General features: G+C 36.5%; 1 protein-coding gene across 4 annotated transcripts in view; it reads right to left on the bottom strand.

Moving 5' to 3' along the window:
• CEP85L (centrosomal protein 85 like) overlaps positions 1 to 18982 on the bottom strand; it is a 180268-nt gene that overhangs the window by 146929 nt on the left and 14357 nt on the right. For all 4 annotated transcript variants that reach the window (XM_045071266.1, XM_004740086.3, XM_004740087.3 and 1 more), the window contains one exon: positions 641 to 802. In XM_045071266.1, the coding sequence (XP_044927201.1) occupies positions 641 to 802 (162 nt within the window). The remainder of the gene's footprint in view (positions 1 to 640; positions 803 to 18982) is intronic.

Genomic DNA, 18982 nt, shown 5'->3' with positions numbered 1-18982 from the left:
GTGGTTTCCAAAAGTTAAGGGGAGGATGACCAACATGAGGTGCATACTGTGGTGATAGAAACGTTCTGTAGGGCACCTGAGTAGCTCAGTTAGTTGAGCAACTGCCTTCAGTTCAGGTCATGATCCTGGAATCCAAGGATCAAGTCCCACATCAGGCTCTCTGCTCAGCAGGGAATCTGCTTCTCCCTCTGACCCTCCCCCTTCTTATGCTCTCTCTCTCTCTCTCTCAAAGAAATAAAAATCTTTTAAAGAAAATAAAAGAAACAATCTATGTTTTGACTATCAATATCAATATCCTGGTTGTGATAGTGCACTGCAGTTTTGTGAGGTATTACCATGGATGGAGGTGGGAGGTACTGAATACAGGGTGCATCCAATCACTGTACTGTTTCTTAAAATTGCCTGTGAAATCTATAATTATATCAAAACAAATAGTTTAAAAAGTGATGTGGGAAAAGTAATATGATCAGAGGGATAATTTCATTTGATATAATGATAACACTGAACATTATTAATTATTGTTAAATATTCAAATATTACTTTATAATTTATTTTGGAAAACAGAACACATCCCTTGAATATTCTCAATCACAAGCATTCTCTGGAGGCTCTTGTCTAAACACTAAGAATTTCAGCTCACCTTCCACACTGTCAGAACAGGAAGTTCCAATGCCGGTGTCACCACTGTCAGAAGTTATACTATGTCTCCTGATATGATTATTTCGATGGTTAGATGTAACACTTGTGGCCTGCCACAATGATTCATTACCAGGTAACCATGCTGATGAAGAATAATCTGGGCCTACAAAGAAAAATATGCAAAAATTAGCATACTTATAATATCTACAAGTAGACAGAAGAGATCTTTTTTGACCTTAGAAAAAAATATACATAAAAAAGTTATTTTCTGCATCAAATAATTAAAATAGATCAATGATATCTAAGATGCATCAAATAAACTTACATACTGTACACCTAAAAATTCAATGCTGATTTCACAGCTTCCTCTACTAAAGGACCTGGATTTCTACTCATAGGTTTTGAACATTGAAACACATACTGCTGTTTTATTTAAAACGTCAAATCTATCTATCTGTCTGGAAATGTCAGCACTCTGCTCTAGAATATCTGATATGCAGACATCTGTGATACCACACAGAGCAATCAGCTGAGAACTGGGGCCCAGGGAAAGCCTAATTGAATAATATTGCATAACAATTTAAGTGAAACATGCTAATGGAAAATAAATTTTTTCTACTGTATCCTAATCATTTAACATTTAAAATCATTTTGTAGGGCGCCTGGGTGGCTCAGTGGGTTGAGCCGCTGCCTTCGGCTCAGGTCATGATCTCACGGTCTTGGGATCGAGTCCCACATCGGGCTCTCTGCTCAGCAGGGAGCCTGCTTCCTCCTCTCTCTCTCTCTCTCTGCCTGCCTCTCTGCCTACTTGTGATCTCTCTGTCAAATAAATAAATAAATAAATCTTTAAAAAAAAAAAAAAATAAAATCATTTTGTATTTCTTTTATTTCTTTAGTTATGTTTTCATAAAAGATTAACACCATAGCATCATCATGACTTTTTCTCAATTTTCCCTTTTGAGTGATATTAAATCTTTTTTTGGCTAACATCACTTTTTAATGTTCTCCTGGTCTTTATTTTCAGTTATCTTGTCCACTTTAACTTAATTTTTATTTGCCGTTTTCTGACATATCCATCTTACTTTTTTCTTCTTACTTCATTTTTAAATTTTTGTCCATTACAATGCCACACAAAGTATATCCAAGGAAGAATGCTAGTCTGTGAATCACTTATAACTAGTTCATAAAAGTTACAGTAATCTGAGGGGCGCCTGGGTGGCTCAGTCATTTGGGCATCTGCCCTCAGCTCAGGTCACAATCTCAGGGTCCTGGGATCTGTCAGGCTCCTCACTCAGCTGGGAGTTGGCTTTTCTTTCTCCCTCTCCCCCCACCCCCATGCAGAGTGTGCATACATGCTTTCTCTCTCAAATAAATAAATAAAATCTTTAAAAAGTTATGGTAATCTTAAAAAGCTATTTTAAATTTATTGAATTTTATATAAAAGCTATAGAAACACATATCTTTATTAATGATGAACACCATGATTCTCAAATTGGAGCCTGAAACTTATTTGTGGAAGTTAACAAGTTCTACACAAGAATTTGGGGCTTTCATTCAATGACATCCTTAAAAAATTAATAAGCATACTACAGATGATCTGAATAGCTACCTTAAAACAGATTTATTATCAATAATTTCAATGCCCGCATTTGTGCTCTGTTCACAAATGCAGCTGTTTCTAAGTAAAGAGCAAATAATGTATGGGGCATTTATCATCCTGATATGAAACACGATATCTTCACAGAATTGCAAACTGACACACCATTGAAACTGCCATATAAGGAGTACCTTCTAGCAATTAGAAAAAATAAAGTTTTTAGATTTAACGTAAGGATCACAAAATAAAAAGCATGTCCATAAAATGGATTAAATCATTTTGCCACTATTTTTGAAAAAGCCTCTCTCTTATTTAATATTAAAAATAAAAATTCATAAAGATTAATAAAACCAGACCTGAAGCTATTTTCTACCAATACTAATCCTAACATTAAAGATATCATTTTACTAAAACACCATGCCATGTTAATACTAGTTTAAATTTCTATTTTCATATCATTTATGAATTAAATTTGTTTTGGTTTTATAGATATATAAGGTAAATAAGTAGCCTTAAAAACCATATACATTTAGAGGTGCCTAGGTGACTCAGTCAGTTAAGCATATGACTCTTGATTTTGGATCAGGTCATGATCTCAGGATTGTGAGATCAAGCCCCACATTCAGCTCAGTGCTGGGCATGAAACCTGCTTACGATTCTTTCTCTTCCTTCCTACCCCCACCAACAAGTTTTCTCACTCTCTATCTCAGAAAACAAAACAACACAAACAAACAAAAAAACACACCTCCCAATAAAACATATACATTTAAACTAACTCAAAATTTTAAAATACTGACCAGAGAGACACACAGCCAGCTTTGATATCCAGAACAACCACTTAAAACCTAATAGATTCTAGGCCTTTCTCAGAATGGGACTTACCTTAATTCATTTGATTAATCACTCACACATTAAAGCAACAAGTGAAGTATTCTGTAACCAGGTCTGCTCTAACTCTGATCTATCCATAATCTATACCAAAATGTTTTCCTCAATCAGATCCTCAGGTACGGACAAATATTTCTTAAGATATCCAGAAAATAGCATAAATAGGCTAGGAATACATGTAATGACAAAGATATGAAAGAATGTCCAATCTTACTGATAGTGAGAGAAAGTAAAAGTGTTTAGACTTCTAACATTATAGTTGACCCTTGAACAACAATAGGTTTGAACTGAGTGCCTCCCGTATACACAGAATATTATTAAGTAAACATTATCAGAAAACTTTTTGGAGATTTGTGACAATATGAAAAAACTTACAAATAAACCAACTAGCCTAGAGATACCAAAAAAAAATTAAGAAAAAGGTTTGTCATGAGTGCACAAAACACATATAAATATTAGTCCTATTTTATCACTACCATAAAATACATACAAACCTATGATAAGAAGTTATAATTAATCAAAACTTACACAAACATTTCACACATGGTGCCATTTAAAGTCAAGAGAAATGTAAACACAAAGATGTAGAAATAAATCATAATTGCATAAAATTAACCATAGTACATACATACTGTACTAATGTTATAATTTTGTAGCCGCCTCTCATTGCTATTATCCACTTAAAAATCCACGTGATGCTAATCATCTCTAGTACATTGTGTATCACAGTAAAAAGCGATCTCTTGTGGTTCTTGCATATGAAAGAAAACATGAAAACATCATGTTGTGTTCAATAACATAAATCTCCAACACCATGGGACCCATACACAGTGTCACTAGTGATGCTAGAAATGCATCCAAGAAGCGCAAAAAGAAAAAAAAAGCCAGGACATTAGAAAGAAAAAGTTGAATGCTTGATATGTACTATAGTTTGAGGTCTGTACCTGTAGTTGCCTTCCATTTCTGAATAAATGAATCCAGCATAAAGATCATTGTTAAAAATGAAAAGGAAATTTGTGAAGCTGTGACTGCAGCTACACAAGCAAGAGTAAAGAACTTGAACTTTCTGTGAAATACCTTTTTATCTTGTATTGAAAATACAGCTTTTAGGTAGGTGCAAGGTTGTGTAAGAATGGCATACCTAAAGATTAGTATGATTTGAGAAAAAGCAAAGTCATTACAGTACATGACAACTTAAAGCAAAAAGAAGGTAAACGATATAAAGCTGAAGAATTTAATGCCAGCACAGAATGATTTGATAATTTTTAGAAAGAAATTTGGCTTAAAAAAGTTCAAGATAATAGGAGAAACAGCTTCTGCCCACCAAGAGGCAGCAGATGAATTCCCAGATGCTGTTATGAAAATCATTGATGAGAAAGGATATCTGCCTGTACAGGTTTTTAAAGGCAGACGAAAGGGTGTTACTCTGAAAGAAATGGCCACAAAAGATGTATTAGTAAGGAAGAGGAGTGAGCACCAAAACTTAATGCAGGAAGGGCTGGGCTAACAGTCGCTCTGTGCAAATGCAGTCCAGCGTGTGGTCAGGACTGTCCTTATCTAAAAAGCTTCTAACCCCCAGCTTTGAAGGAAAAAGGTAACTAACAATCAGCAGCCAGTCTTTTGGTTGCAAAACAAGAAGGCCTGAACAAGAACCCTTTTTCTAGACTGGTTCCATTGATGCTTTGTCCCTCAAGTCAGGAAGCAACTTGCCAGAAAGGGACTGTATTTTATTTTATTTTATTTTATTTTTAAGATTTTATTTATTTATTTGTCAGAGAGAGAGCGAGCGAGAGCGAGCACAGGCAGACAGAGTGGAAGGCAGAGTCAGAGGGAGAAGCAGGCTCCCTGCGGAGCAAGGATCCCGATGTGGATCCCCCCTCCTCTTTCTCCTCCTCCTTAGCCTTCAACATGAAGACAAGAATAAAGACCTCTCTGATGATCTACCTCCACTTAATGAACAGTAAATAATCATCATGCCATACAGTTAATAAACTTACCCGCTGTATACACGTGTGACTTCGCATGAAAATCTAATAATTGTACGGCAAGAACTGCATGAGATGTTTTTGTGCCATTATCATAACTGCCTAAGTATTCACATGCAGAACATCCTGTAAAAAACCTGTATGGTAGTGGATAGCCTATCTTCACACAGGCATAAAATGAGTAATATTAAATATCAAATCAATAATGTGTTAGTTTTCTCAGTTTTGTAACTTTGGTTTCAAAGAATTACATTACCTTATAGTATGCCCCTCTCTCTAGTAACGAAAACTCTATCAGCTTATCATCACACATAAGTGGTTTTTAAAAAAATGTAACACTGTTTCCAACAATGTATTATGAATATAAATATAATACTATACGCCATTAAAATGTTATAATGATTCATTCATTAATGCATAGGCTAGGCTACTGATGAGCAATCATATTATTGCTTCTTCATTATCAATGCATGAATCCTTATACATGTAAATATATATGAATTTTCTTTTTCGAACTATCTTTTCATTTCTGGTATCTAGCATTAGGTTACATGTATAACAACGACAGTGTTTTGTATTATTTAGGAAAATATTGATACAGATATAGACAGTTCATCTTGTACACAGATGATATAAACTTAGGTACTGACAAATACAACACAGTATTGTATTTTCTGTTGTGAATTTCTTAATGTTTTTTCTCTAGCTTACTTTATTGTAAAAATCTAGTACATAACAGATATAACATATAAGATATGCATTAATCAACTGTTTATGTTATCTGTAAGGACTCCCAATCAATATCAAGCTATTAGTAGTTAAGTTTTCGAAGAGTCAAAAAATTCATACACATTTGACTGCACAGTGGACTGGCACCCCTAATTCCTGCACTGTTTAAAGGTCAACTACACTTCTTTTTTTAAGAAGATCCAATTTATACTATACGCTTAGGACACTAAAGATAATTAACAAATATTATGAATAAAATAATACTCTAATCTTTAATTTAGATTGAATTAATTCATTCTGAAAATGACATGTTTTGTCTCTACTCAAGTCAATCCAGATCACAAAGCAGTTAAGAACTATAAGTGAACTATGCTTAGCAGGAAAAATAAGAAAAATTTTCTTACACAGTATTTATATGACTATGCTACTGAAATGGGAACTACTCAATTTCTAGAGACATGCTATGGACTTTAATATATTAAAATAAGTCTCAGTGGCCTATAACAATAAAGTCTTACCTAGGTCCTATCATATTAGAGCAACTGAATGTTTGACTGTAAAATCAGTTTTCTCTAGAACAAAGACAGAAGCACTTCTGTAAGAATAGCAAAGATACCAAGACACCACACTAGACTTCTCTTTGGAAAACAGTGTATTTTTTAACACCAATTTCAATTCTTTTACATATAAATACTGAATGCCTAGGGATAACTTATTTAAAAATAAAAATTTAAAAACTACTTAAAAACTAGTAATTCAAAACTAGTAATTCTCTGGAAAATACAAGATCAGCATCAAGTGAAGAGGTAACCTATTACATTTTTTTTTGAAGCTTTTTTTTTTTTTTAAGTTGGAAGCAAAGATGCATACAATATCAAGTCTTCCACAATATGTTATATATCTATAACTGCACTTAGAAGAATAACTAATCTTACTGAATTTTTTAAATGACAACTCTAAACCAGAAGAAAATAAAAATAAAGATTTACTTTTACATACAAAAGCTGCATATGACACAAATCATAAATATAAACTGCAGTATTTCTCAAAATGCAGGTTATCAGTGGATTGAGAACCAACTGTTTTACAAAAAAAAAAAAAAACACAGAACAAAACAAAATGTCAAAGCATATTTACCCTTGTATGCCAGAAGATGCACATATCTCACATTTCAACACCTCTGAAATGTTAACAAGTACAAAGTACTTCTGTGCAAAGTTCAGAACAGTGGCCCTCAACTGCCCCAATTCTACTATCAGTAGAAATCAATGTATGACTGAATTAAATACAAATAAATCCAGAGAACACGTCTTTTACTTAACCCTTACAGGTAATCAGTTTGTAAAACTATTTAGTCCATTTTGTAAATACTAATTGAAATTAGATCTCTCGTCTCCATGCCCACCATCACAGATCACATCTTTGGCTGGACTGCTGCAAGAATCTCCCTCTGAAGTAAGGCCACCCAAGTCATCCTCAACCCCTATAGCCAGTTACCTTTTGAAAATCAAATATATTTACATCATTCTCCTGTTCATATAAATTTATAGGTTCCTTCCTGCATTTTAAATAAAACTCAAACTACTTAAATTTGCCAAAGTTCTTCACCAATTGACAGCCCACCTTCAATTTCCTCCAACTCCAGCCTCACCCATTCCAGCTCCCCTATAAACACTCTCCAAACATACATACCTAATCACTGCCTCCCAACAGATTAGGTCCTTTAATGACTCCAAATTATTTTCCTTCTCTACCTTCTTTAAAGGTCGCAGTTCGGAATTAACTTGCTCTAAATGTCTTCTTTGTGCTCTCCCAATATATCATTAAAAATTCCAATAACAGCATTTTCTAAACTATATTAACCCCTTTGTGTATGACTTTGTTCTTCACCACATTAAGAACAGTAAAAGACAACCTTTTTTTTCTAGCACAGAGCTGCAGAGTCAGGCAGGGTCTCAATAAATGCAGTCATTATTGCCACTACTAGCCAATAAATGTTCATAGTATAAAATTAAAATTCTGGAAACCTTATAATTAGATCTAAAAAGTATTTTTCCTGGGATGCCTGGGTGGCTCAGCTGATTAACATCTGCCCTCAGCTCAGGTCATGATTCCAGGGTCCTGGGATCAAGTCCTACATTGGACTCCCTGCTCAGCAAAGCATCTGCTTCTCCCTCTGTCTGCTGCTCTCCCTGCTTGTGTGCTCTCGCTCTCTCTCTCTCTGACAAATGAAATCTTTAAGAAAAAAAATACACATACACACACACATATTTCCTTTCAGAATTATGATTAAACAGGATTGGTGGGGGGGGATCTGTTTAATTTAAAATCCAAGAGATTTTTAACTATGCCTTGAGCCAGTCTGCAATTAAGTACCTATTTAAAGATCAGTAAACACTTTCCAAAGCAGCTAAAAAATAATTATTATAAATGGTTTGGGGGGGATGATGGCCAAAATTCCTAATAAATATGAGAAAACAATCTCCTATAGGAACAACAACAACAACAACAAAAAAACAGAAAAAGTTACAAAAAATTAAAAGGAACATAACATTAAAAAGCATTCACATTACTAGTAACCACACACACACACACACAGAAGAGAGAAAATCTCAACCTACACTAGAGATTATCTATCTAAAATGGAAGAAACAATACGGCAATATTTGTTCCTCATTGCCATCATCTAGTTCATTTTAGTACTGATTATTTCTAGGGTAAGTGAATCTAATTGTCTTGATTTTTTATTCTTCTATTATAGAATTTCTAATATTCCTTAGTGGTAAAGAATGGACCATGAAACCAGGCTGCCTGGACATAAGCTCTATCCAACCTCTTATTAGCAGTGAGCCCTGGAGTAAATCACTTATCTAAACTGTAGCTCATAAATAAAATCCTTAAAAAAAGGGAAGGGGCACACCTGGGTGACTCAGTGGGTTAAGCCTCTGCCTTCGGCTCGGGTCATGGTCTCAGGGTCCTGGGATCAAGCCTGGAATCTGGCTCTCTGCTCAGCAGGGAGCCTGCTTCGCCCTCTCTCTCTGCCTGCCTCTCTGCCTACTTGTGATCTCTCTCTCTCTCTCTGTCAAATAAATAAAATCTTTAAAAATAAATAAATAAACCGTAGCTCAATTTTCTTCACACGTAAAGAGAGAACAAATTAGAGTACCTATCTTATAGCATTGTGATAATTAAATGAATATGAAGAGCTTTATTTATTATTTAATTCAAATTCAATTAACATATAATGTATTATTGGGTTCAGAGAGATAGAAGTTAGTAATTCATCAGTCTTACTTAATACCCAGTCCTCATTACATCACATGCCCTGCTTACATGTCACCCAGTTATCCACCCCCCCCCACTTCCCACCCCTCCAGCAACCCTCAATTTGTTTCCTATGATTAAGGGTCTCTTATGGTTTGTCTCCCTCTCCGATTTTATCTTTTGGTTTTTTTCCTCTCATACCCTAAGATCCTCTATTTTGCGTCTCAGGTTCCACATGAGTGAGATCATTTAATTATCTTTCTCTGGTTGACTTATTTCACTTAGCATAATACCCTCTAATTCCAATCACATCACTGCAAATGGTTAAGAGTTCATTTTTTGATGGCTGAATAGTGTTACACTGTATGTGTATGTGTGTGTATGTACATATATATGCATGTATATGTGTGTATATATGTATATATATGCATACCATATATATGGTGTATACGTGTGTGTGTGTATGTACGTATATTACCACATCTTCTTTATTCATTTATCTGTCAATGGCTATCTGCACTCTTTCCATCTCGCTATTGTGGACATTGCTACTATAAACACTGTGGTGCAGGTGCCCCTTCGAATGATTACATCTGTATCTTTGGGGTAAATACTCAGTAGGGCACTGGGTCATAGGATAGTTCTATTTTCAACTTTTTGAGGAACCTCCATACTGTTTTCCAGAGTGGCTGCACCAGCTTGCATTCCCACCAACAGTGTAGGAGGGTCCCCCTTTCTCCACATCCTCACTAACATCTGTCGTTTCCTGACTTGTTAATTTTAGCCATTCTGACTGGTATGAGGTAGTATTTCATTGTGGTTTTGATTTGTATTTCTCTGATGCTGAGTGATATTGAACATTTTTTCATGTGTCTGTTGGCCATTTGGAAATCTTTTTTTTTTTTTTTAAAGATTTTATTTATTTTATAGAGAGAGATCAGTAGGCAGAGAGGCAGGCAGAGAGAGATGGAGAAGCAGGCTCCCTGCTTGCAGAGCAGAAAGCCTGACTCGGGACCTGATCCCAGGACCCTGAGATCATGACCTGAGCCGAAGGCAGAGAGAGGCTTAACCCACTGAGCCACCCAGGCACCCCCATTTGGATATCTTCTTTGCAGAAACATCTGGTCATGTCTTCTGCCCATTTCTTGATCAGATTATCTATTCCTTAGGTGTTGAGTTTTATAAGTTCTTTATAGATTCTATAAACTAGCCCTTTATCTGAAATGACCTTTGTTAATTATCTTCTCCCATTCTGCTGATTGTCTTTTGATTTTGTGGACTGTTTCCTTTCCTTTCCTGTGCAAAAGCTTTCTTTCTTGATGAAGTCTCAATAGTTTCTTTTTGCCTTTGTTCCGCTTGCATTTAGAGACCTTTCTAGCAAGAAGTGGCCGTGGCCAAGGTCACAGACGTTGCTGCTTGTGTTCTCCTCTAGGATTTTGATGGATTCCTGTCTCACATTTAGGTCTTTCATCCATTTTGAGTCTATTTTTGTATATGGTTTAAGAAAATGGTCCAGTTTCATTTTTCTGCATGTGGCTTCCCAATATACCCAGCACCATTTATTGAAGAGACTTGTCTTTTTTCCATTGGATATTCTTTCCTGATTTGTTGAAGATTAGTTGACCACAGAGTTGAGGGTCCATTTCTTGGCTCTCTATTCTGTTGCATTGATCTCTGCATCTGTTTTGGTGCCAGTACCATATTGTCTTGATGATTACAGCTTTGTGATAGAGCTTGAAGTCTGGAATTGTGATGCCAACTTTTCCTTCCATTTCTATTGTTTTTTTTTTTGTTTTGTTTTGTTTTTTTTGGAACAGTTTCAGGAGAACAGATATTAATTCTTCTTTAAATGTTTGGTAGAATTCTCCTGGGAAGCCGTCTGGCGCAGAGCACTTTTTGTTAGGAGATTTTTGATGACTGCTTCAATCTCCTTACTGGTTATGGGTCTTTTCAGGTTTTCTGTTTCTTCCTAGTCCAATTTTGGTAGTTCATATGTCTCTAGGAATGTATCCATTTCTTCCAGATTGCCTAATTTGTTGGCACATAGCTGCTCATAATATGTTCTTATAATGTATTTCTTTGGCGTTGGTTGTAATCTCTCCTCCTTCATTTATGATTTTATCTATTTGGTATCTATATCTTTCCTTTTGGTTAGTCTGGCCCAATCTGTCAATCTTATTCTTTCAAAGAACCAGCTCCTAGTTTCGTTGATCTCTTCTACTATTCTTTTGGTTTCTGTTTCATTGATTTCTGCTCTTTCTTTTTCTCTTCTCCTGCTGGGAAGAGGAAGCTGTATTTGCTGTTCTTTCTCCAGCTCCTTTAGGTGTAAGGTTATGTTGTATATCTGAGACCTTTTTTATTTCTTAGAAAGGCTTGTATTGCTATACACTTTCCTCTTAGGACCACCTTTGCTGCATTCCAAAGGTTTTGAACAGTTGTGTTTTCATTTTGTTTCCATGAATTTTTTAAATTCTTCTTTTATTTGCTGGTTGACCCATTCATTCTTTAGTATGATGCTCTTTAGTCTCCATATATTTGAGTTCTTTCCAAATTTCCTCTTCTGATTGAGTTCCAGGTTTCAAAGCACTGCAGTCTGAAAATATGCAGGGAATGATACAAATTTTTTTGTTGCCAGCTGAGACCTGATTTGTGACCCAATATATTATCTATTCTAGAGAATGTTCCATGTCCACTCAAGAAGAATGCATTTTCTGTTGCTTTAGGATGGAGTGTTCTGAATGTATCTTAAAGTCCATGTGGTCCAGTGTGTCATTCAAAGCTGTTTCCTTGTTGATCCTCTGCTTAGATGATCTGTCCATTGCAGTGAGGGGAGTGCTAAAGTCCCCTACAATTATTGTATTATTATCTATGTGTTTCTTTATTTTTGTTATTAATTTGTTTATATAACTGGCTGCTCCCATGTTAGGGGCATAAATATTTACAACTCTTAGATCTTCTTGTTGGATAGACCCTTTAGTTATGATATAATGTCCTTCCCCATCTCTTATTACAGTCGTTGGTTTTAAAATCTAATTTGTGCGGTGCCTGGGTGGCTCAGTGGGTTAAAGCCTCTGACTTCGGCCCAAGTCATGATCCCGGGGTCCTGGGATCGAGCCCTGCATGGAGCTCTCTACTCAGCAGGGAGCCTGCTTCCCCGTCTCTCTTTTCCTACCTCTCTGCCTACTTGTGATCTCTCTCTGTCAAATAAATAAATAAAATCTTTAAAAAAAAATCTAATTTGTATGATATAAGCATTGTTATCCCAGCTTTATTTTCATGTCCACTAGCATAATGTATGGTCCCCCCCCCCACCAATTTTAAATCTGGAAGTGTCTTTGGGTCGAAAATAACTTTCTTGCAGACAGCTTATCAGTGGGCCTTGCTTTGTTGGAGGGGGCCTTGCTTTTTTTATCCAAATTGGTACACTGTGTCTTTTGATTGGGGGCACTTAGCCCATTTAAATTCAGAGTAAGTACTGAAAGATATGAATTTAGTGCCATTGTATTACCTATAAAGTCAACATTTCTGTAAAATGTCTCTGTTCCTTTCTGGTCTATTTAACTTTGGGGCTCCCTCTTTGCTTAAAGCACCCTTTTTAATATTCCTTGTAGGGCTAGTTTGGTGTTCACAAGTTCTTTAAATTTCTGTTTGTCCTGGAAGCTTTTTATCTCTCCTTCTATTTTGAATAACAGCCTTCTATTTTGGTAAAGTATTCTAGGCTGCAAATGTTTCTCATTTAGTACCTGCATATATCATGCCAGTCCTTTCTGGCCTGCCAGGTCTCTGTGGATAGGTATGCTCCAAGTCTAATGTTTCTACCCTTGTAGGTTATGGACCTTTGTCCCAACAACAACCACAGAGAAATATACACTAAAGAAATCAGGAACACTGAAAAAAAAAAAAAAATTAAATTAAAAAAAAAAATCAGGTAAGACCCAAAACTGGGGAAAAAAAATTTTTTTAAGAAGAAAGAATGTGGGTGCCTGGGTGGCTCAGTGGGTTAAGCCGCTGCCTTCTGCTCAGGTCATGATCTCAGGGTCCTGGGATCAAGTTCCGCACTGGGCTCTCTGCTCAGCAGGGAGCCTGCTTCCCTTCCTCTCTCTCTGCCTGCCTTTCTGCCTACTTGTGATCTCTCTCTGTCAAATAAATAAAATCTGTAAAAAAAAATTTTTTTTAAATAAATAAAGAAAGAAAGAAAGAAAGAAAGAAGAAAGAATGTAATCAGACAGGGGGCTAGAACAGACAATATACTGGATCCTGTGTGTATTTGGTCTCTTTGTCAGAAAACTAGACCCCAAACCTGTAAAGAAAGAGAGAAGTTATATATGTAAAAAATCAAATACAATGAAAGGACAGAATATAACTTTAAAAAATGAAATTAAAAAGGAAAAAGGGGGGGAAATATAAACAGACAAGTGAACAGAACAGAGCAACTGTATTTTGGTTGGTCTGTTACAAAACACTACATCTCAAAACTGTAATATATATATGTATGTATGTATATGTGATATATATACATATATACACACAAACAAAATACATTGAAATAATGTAACGGTAAAGATAAAAATTTTTTAAAAAAGACTTTAACAGAACCAAAAAAAAAAAGAAGAGAGAGAGAGAGAGATAATATGAGCAGACAGGTGAAGAGAACAGAGCCATACACTAGATTCTGATGTATTTTGGTCTGTTAGAAGAAACTGCATCCCAGAATGGTAAAGAAAGAAAAATATATATACAAAAACAAAATTAAATAAAATGAAAGGCTAGAATGTAACTGTAAAACTGAAAATAAAAGATTTTTTAAAAAGTTGAGAAGAAATTGGTTGAAAAGAGAAAAAATTATGAATTTATTCATAAAATTATGAATAAATTTAAAGTCATAAAATTATGAACTTAAGAATTATGGGGGAAAAAACTTGAATTCTGTTTGCCATATGCCCCTAGTGTTGGAGTTCTGCAGTTCTCAATGATTGGTAAAGTTGGTCTTGCCTGAATGTTCTTGCTGATCTTCTGGGGGAGGAGCCTGTTACCCTGATTCTCGGGTGTCTTTGACCTGAGCAGAATTGCACCGCCCTTGCCAAGGGGGCCAGGCTAAATAATCTGTTCTGGACTGGATTGCTTTATGTGGCTTTTGTTGCCTTAAGACTTTCCCTACTGCTTTAGAGGATGAGATTGAAATGGTGGTCTCTCTATCTCAAGCCTCAGAGTCAAGAGTTTGGGCCTGACTCCTTAGCGCACCCTTAGGGAAGAGCAGTCAATCACTCTGGTCCTCCCTGGTCTTGGTTGCCACTCCGTGCTCACCCAGCCTGTGACCAAGCATTTCTATCTCAGACAGGCAACCCCACTTTGAGTTTCTAAACCCAGCAGACTCTGATGTACCACCTGCACCACTCCTCCCAGGGGTCTCCACCAGTTCTGCCAGTTCTGCCACTTGTTGGGCCCCAGCTCAGAAAGCAGTTGCCCCACCAGGCCACAGCTCAGTTTATGGCAACGCTGAGCTGAGAACCCACTCCTGGGCTCACTGATAGCAGCCAGCTTCCCCACTCCAATGCCTGGAAACTCTGACGCACTCAGGTACCCCTCTGTCTTGTCTTCCTATGACTCCGGGGACACCAAGACCACACTGTCTCACCTAGGATTCTGCCCTGCTTCACCACCTGAGCTCCTTTCAGGCAGGGATGTCCCTCACCGTAGCAGACTTCTAAAAGTTCTGATTTTGTGGGGCGCCTGGGTAGCTCAGTTGGTTAAGTGTCTGCCTTCGGCTCAAGTCATGATCCCAGGGTCCTGGGATTAAGCCCTCCATCAGGCTCCCTGCTTGGCGGGGAGCCTGCTATTCCCTCTCCCTCTGCCTGCCACTCTGCCAACTTGTGCTCTCTTTCAATCTCTCTGTCAAAAAAAAAAAAAAAAGGATTCTTAAATAAATAAATAAAAATAAAAGTTTTGATTTCGCATTCTGCTGCTGTATCACTTTCCGATACCCAGCTTACAGAGGCCCCCTCCCCTCACAGTGTGTCTTCCCATGTATCAGCTCAGATTCACTTCTCCATCCCTCCTACCTTACAGAAAGCAGTCACTTTTCTATTTGAAGAGTTACAGCTATTCTTTTCTTAGACTCTGGTTGAGTTCACAGGTGTTCGGAATGATTTGATAGCTATCTAGCTGAACTCCTGAGAGCAGACACAACTAAGGTCTCCTACTCCTCTGCCATCTTGATGAAAAATCATGAAGAGATATACCTTTAAAAGTGCCAGGCATAAAGGGGCTCCTGGGTGGCACAGCTAGTTAAGTATTCCTAGCTTTTGGTTTCAGCCCATTCTCATGGGCTCCGTGCTCAGTGCAGACTCTACCTGAGATTCTCTCTCCCTATCCCTCTGCCCCTCCCACTCACGCTGTCTCTTTCAAATATAAATCTTTAATAAGTAAAAATCTTTAAAAGTGCCAGGTATAAAAACAAACACATAAATCAATGGAACAGAATAAAGGGCCCAGAAATAAACCCAAGCATATATGGTGTATTAATTTACTACAAAGTAGTCAAGAATATACAATGGGAAAAGGATAGTCTCTTCAATAAATGGTGTTGGGAAAACTGGGCAGTCACATGCAAAATAATGAAATTGAATCCCTATCTTAATACCATACACAAAAATCAACTCAAAATGAGTTAAAAGCTTGCACATAAGGCCTGAAACCATAAAACTCCTGGAAGAAAACATAGAGGGTAAACTCCTTGACATCAGTCTTGGCAATAATTTTTTTGGACTTGCCACCAAAAGCAAAGGCAACAAAAGCAAAAATAAACAAGCAGGACTGCATCAAACTAAAAAGCTTCTGTACAGCAAAGGAAACCATCAACAAAATGAAAAGGCAACATATGGAATATAAAAAAGTATTTCCAAATCATGTACCTAATACGTTTTTGTTTAAAGTAGGCTCCACACCCACCAGAGCCCAACATGGGATTTGACCTTAAGACCTTGAAATGGAAATCTGAGCTGAGATAAAAGTTGGACACCTAACCAACTGAGCCACCCAGATGCCCCTGGGATTTAATATCCAAAATATATAAGAAACTCATACAACTGAATAGCCATATATATACATATATAGATATGTATATAGATGTACATACAAATATATATCTCAGATTTTAAAATGGGCAGAGGACCTGAATAGGTATTTTTCCAAAAAAGATATACAAATAGCCAAAATCTAAACCACCATGAGATACCACCTCACACCAGTTAGAATGGCCATTATCAAAGAGCCACAAAATAACAAATACTGACAAGGATGTGGAGAAAAGGAACTACTGGTGGGAATGTAAATAAAAACTGAATTTTAAATAATCAAAAACTATTAGTCTTTGCTTTCTAAACATAAAAAAATAGAGAAGGTCATTCATCAACTACTTTAAATAATTTTAGACACATTACCACTAAAGGTATAAGACTATATTCTTCAGATTTGATTCTGAATTTCCTTATTTACAATTCTGTCACAACAAGGAATACCTTTCATTGGTTTAGGTTGAGGTTAAGATTACTTCAATTAAGAACAATGATCAGATAAATAAGTGGTTTGCCTTTCACAGAAAAAGTATGAATTCAAACCAATAAATATTTGCCAAGTACTCATTATATATGTTTAAAAAGGAAGAGTCTTATCTTCTGGTTACTTGAAATGCTGCGTTCAGAAAAAGTACATTGGTAGCCATTTAGAAAGAGGGCCACATTTAATTTAATCTCTTATAACCCTCTGTTCTGTTTATAAACTAGTAAAAATGAGACTTTTTAATAAAACCACTGCAAATGTGGAGAAAGTATACCAAATGGTATTCCAGAGGTTCCCCTTTGTCCTTGAATATAACTATTTCAAAGTACCACTAGAAAATATATTCTACACATGGTAGCAAATTATGCCAAAACTTAGAAGGATCAACAGCACCTAGGAGAAAATAAAAATCCCAATCAAAAGAAGTTTTCCTAAATAAAGAAGTAGTTAAGCCTAATAAATGCTACTTTTATTTATGTGACCATTAGCCTGGAAGTTAAGCTAATTATTTCTGTTAGCCTTTTGTTTACTCATGCCTAAGTGCCACACATATTTAAATGCCAAAATTAAAACAAAACATTAGTTCTAGGGGGTGTCTGGGTGGCTCAGTCAGTTAAGCATCTGACTCTTGTTCTCAGCTCAGATCTTGATATCAGGGTGATGAGTTCAAGTTCCAACACATTTCAAAATAAAGTTTTGCAAAAATTAACTATCTCCCCAAAATTAAAGAACTTAATTTCTAGTCAAGCTTTTCAGTACATTATTCCTTAAATGTGATGCAATGCTCAATACTACTGAGAAAGCTTCTCAAAAGCTTCTGCAATGTCATGGCAAGGCAATATATATTTCTTAGGGTCAATAAACACACACCTGCCTCTATAAGAGCAATACAACATCCTTGTAGAAAACTTTGAATTTTACATGATATATAGTCCAAATTTTTCATCCCATTCTCATCCAGAGGATAACTAAAAACTATAGTTCATCTCTAACAGAATTTTAGTACTGCAAAGTAGCATCAGTAAAGCAATCAGATTTATTTACTAGACATCTACCATACAGAAAAGGCATGAAACAAAGATCTTGATCTTAAACTCATTCTTTATAATTTATAATCTAATGAATGACTTGAATTAATTTAGTACTATGTAATGAAATCTTAAAACCACTTATGACACTTAATGACAGAAAATAAAAACAGAGGCAGAGTCACTATTTTGAGGCAGATTCTCGGTTCAAAGAATAAAATAAAACTAATTACCAAAGTCTAGGTTCCCTGACAGAAAATGCATTCTGATGGGAAAAACACTTATACCATTTTAGATGCCCTGGGCAAAGTCAAGGGTCAGCCACTGTTCAGTGTAAGGCATTCCAGGAGACACTTCCCCTAGTTTTAACACTGAGCATCCAAGGCAAACCTAGCTGGTGACCCTAACTTGAGTAGTAAGGACGCATGTATTAATCTCTATGCAATAAAGAGTAGATTCAAGAATCTCCAATTCCCACCAGCTTTAAATTTTTAAGTCTCTCACTGAAACTGGCCAGTGACATTGGTCCATTCTCTTCTGACTCATTTTACATGGCCCCTTAGAACTATAAGACTTTAGTGATCACTCCTTCTTTCAGCCTTCTTTCTTCTAGAACATCACACTCTGGTTTTACTCTGAACTCACTGGCTCTTCTGTTTCTCTGGATTGTTCCTCTTCCTCTACCTGACAGAAAACATTAAATGTCCCAGAGTTTGATTCTCTGCTGTTTTCTCTATACTTTCTGTGACCACCTATAAACACCATTTACACTCATATCTCTAAAAATTCATACCTCCACCTCTCCCATCTCCCCAGTGAGCTCCAGACTGAATATCAGACCTGAACTTCTTTAAAAAGCATCTCAAATTTCACATAGCCAAAACAGAACTCAATTCTGCCTGCCTTCCTCACTCTTCCCTGCCTCAGGAAATGGCACTACCATCCACTATAATTACTGAAGCCAAAACTAAGACATCGTCTTTGATTTCTCCTTCCCTCCTTTTCTACCTCCAAACCATCAGTAAATCCTGTCAGCTTTCTCAAATATATTCCAAACCCATTCTTTTCTCTCCAAATTCGATTTTACCACTATGATCAGAGCCATCATCTGTCACCTAATTACTACAATAACCTATTAACTGGCTTCCCTACTGCTCTTTTCCCACACCCCTCCACAATTTCTTCCCCTCACAAAACAGCCAGGAGTGATCTTAAACACCAAGAACAGAGAATGTCTACTTTGTTTCCCCAATACACAAAACAGCGTCAACCTCATAGTGGACACTCCCTGGTGA

Source organism: Mustela putorius, unplaced genomic scaffold, assembly GCF_011764305.1.
Source record: "Mustela putorius furo isolate JIRA1106 unplaced genomic scaffold, ASM1176430v1.1 tig00003983_pilon_pilon_pilon, whole genome shotgun sequence".
NCBI classification, from domain to species: domain Eukaryota; kingdom Metazoa; phylum Chordata; class Mammalia; order Carnivora; family Mustelidae; genus Mustela; species Mustela putorius.
The sequence above is the reverse complement of the archived record's forward strand: the minus strand, read 5'-3'. Positions and strand labels throughout refer to the sequence as shown.